The sequence below is a fragment of the Buteo buteo genome, chromosome 4 (genome assembly GCF_964188355.1).
Source record: "Buteo buteo chromosome 4, bButBut1.hap1.1, whole genome shotgun sequence".
Lineage (NCBI taxonomy): Eukaryota > Metazoa > Chordata > Aves > Accipitriformes > Accipitridae > Buteo > Buteo buteo.
The window spans coordinates 51,146,279-51,148,368 of NC_134174.1; the positions used below are offsets into that span (position 1 = coordinate 51,146,279).

Here is a 2,090-nt window from a genome sequence, read left to right on the forward strand (position 1 = left end):
TCTGGGGCTTAGTGTTTAGCGAAGTCTCAGTTGTTCCGTATTTTGGTACAAATGTCTGGTTTTCTAGGTGGGCAATTTCAGCGTAACTTCAACCCTCAGGCTTACAGAAATTGCCTTGGTTTGGGGGAGGGAAGAGCTGCCTCTCGGTCGCTATGTCCTTTGAAAACCCTGAACGTACTCAGAGGGGCGAACTGTCCCTAGGTGCTCCCATCTCGGTTCGCCGACAGACGTCAGGCGCGCGGTTCAGCGCTGCGGCTGTGCTGCAGGCATGAGAGGGCTTTGACGAGAAAAGAGTTACGGGAGCTTCTTCTCATAAAATAGTTACCACTTTATTGGAGGGGAAAAGAGGAGAGCTGGCGGGCGAGGGGCAGCGGTGGCGGGCGGGAGAGGGCAGGCCAGGCTGGGCGGGCGGCGGCGGCCGGGCGGCGCGACGCCCCGGCCCGGGGGACGGGCGGCCGCGCTCCCTCCCGGCGGGCCGGGGGCGGCTCAGCCCTCCCAGAAGCCGACGAAGAAGCTGCAGAGCGAGTGCCACCGCTCGGCGCAGTAGGTCTCCGCCGGGTCCTCGGTGGCGGCGGGCGGCGAGGGGCCGGGGCCGGGGCCCGGCAGCAGGCGGAGCTGCGCCTCGGGCGGCGCCCGGCCCGGCCCGCAGAGGCGGGCGCTGAGCGGGCCGCCCTGGGCGCAGGGGTGCCGCCGCCGGCGCAGCCTGCCCAGGATCTGCCGCCAGTACTGGCGGCTGCGGCGGCCGTACGCGGGGCAGCGCCGCGGCTCCCCGCGGTAGGCGCAGCTCCGCGCCGCCCCGCCGCCCGCCGGCGGCCGGCAGCTCAGCCGCAGCTCGCTGGCCCCCGCCGCCGAGCGCAGCTCCCAGCTGCAGCGGTGCCGCTCCGGCGTGGAGAACCGCCCCGCCTGCGCCTCCGCCTCCCGGCCCGCCCCGCCGCCGCCGGCGGCGGCCCCCAGGGCGGCCAGGGCCAGCAGCGCCAGGGGCAGCCTCATCTCCTCGGCGCCGCGGGAGCCTCCTCCGGTGCCTCAGCGACGGCGCGTCCCGGCGCGGGGCCCGCCGGCCCGCCGCATCCTCCGCGCCCTGCGGAGACACGGACGCTGGCGGGCGGGCGCCGCCGCTGCTCCCGCCCGCTGCCCGCCCCGGCGGGAGCGCAGCCCCCGGGGTCGCGCCAGGCTGAGCCGGCGGGGTTTGCTCCGGCAGAGCGGGCTCGTCCCTCCGGGGTCGTAGCCCCCGAGGCTTTTAGTTTGTGTCGTCCCACCCCCACCCGCCCCGGCCCCCGCCCCGCCGACGGACCGCCGACGGTGGCGGGGCCCCGGGACCACCGCCCCAGCCGGGAAGCCGTAACCCCGGGGCGGCGTGAGCCGAGAGCCCGCGCCCGCCGGCTGCAGCATCAAAGCAGCGAGCGGCCGCCGCTCGGCAGCCAGCCCCGGCTCCAGGCGAACGGCTGCCCTGAAGCCCCGCCGCTTCCCCCCCGAGCGCGGTTTCCCCCCAGCGCACCCCGCGGCTTTCCGCTCTGTCCCGAGGGCACTCACGGCGCGCTGTGGGTCGGGTGGACGTGCCCGGCGGTCTGCCGCCTCCGGCTGCCGGCGGCGGGGCCGGGCACGGGGGTTATCTATGGCCGGGGGCTGCCCCCGCCGACGCCCCTCCCCGGCCCGCCGCCCGCGGGGGGACAGCGCGGGGGGCTCTGCGTCCCGGCGGCACCGACTCGCGGGAAGTTCCCCGGGCCCCCCTCCCCTCTCCGCTCCCCTTTTGTTCGAGGAACCGCCGGTACCGCAAAACCATCCCGCCCTCGGGAGGCGGCCGAGGGAGAGCGGTCTGAGTGCCGGGTCGGGCAGCAGCGGCTGTGGGGAGAGCCTCCCTTCGGCGGGGCCGGGGGGGGGGTCCTCGTGGACGAGAATCGATTTATGGTCCTTTGCAATTGATGGAGTTGGATCACAAAAAGGGATTCTCATTTCGGAAGTGAAATACCGGTGTGGATTATTCTAGGATGGTTGTTTTTTGTTAATGTGCAGACAGGCTTCTATATAGGCAGGATGTGTTTAAAAAAAAAATGCCAAAAGTTTCAAGAGAATGTAGACGTGATCTTTATGTT

General features: G+C 72.0%; 1 protein-coding gene across 2 annotated transcripts; it reads right to left on the reverse strand.

Moving 5' to 3' along the window:
* Positions 1-333: 333 nt before the first annotated feature.
* Positions 334-1,586, reverse strand: FGFBP3 (fibroblast growth factor binding protein 3). 2 transcript variants are annotated; one of them, XM_075026930.1, is made up of 2 exons: positions 1,531-1,586; positions 334-1,078 (listed from the first exon to the last, which is right to left on the reverse strand). In XM_075026930.1, exon 2 carries the CDS (start codon positions 988-990, stop codon positions 487-489), a length of 504 nt encoding a protein of 167 aa, XP_074883031.1. In that variant the 5' UTR covers positions 991-1,078; positions 1,531-1,586; the 3' UTR covers positions 334-486. The 2 variants fall into 2 exon arrangements, with proteins under 2 accessions (XP_074883031.1, XP_074883032.1); XM_075026931.1 differs by having other exon boundaries at positions 1,496-1,571.
* Positions 1,587-2,090: the final 504 nt, after the last annotated feature.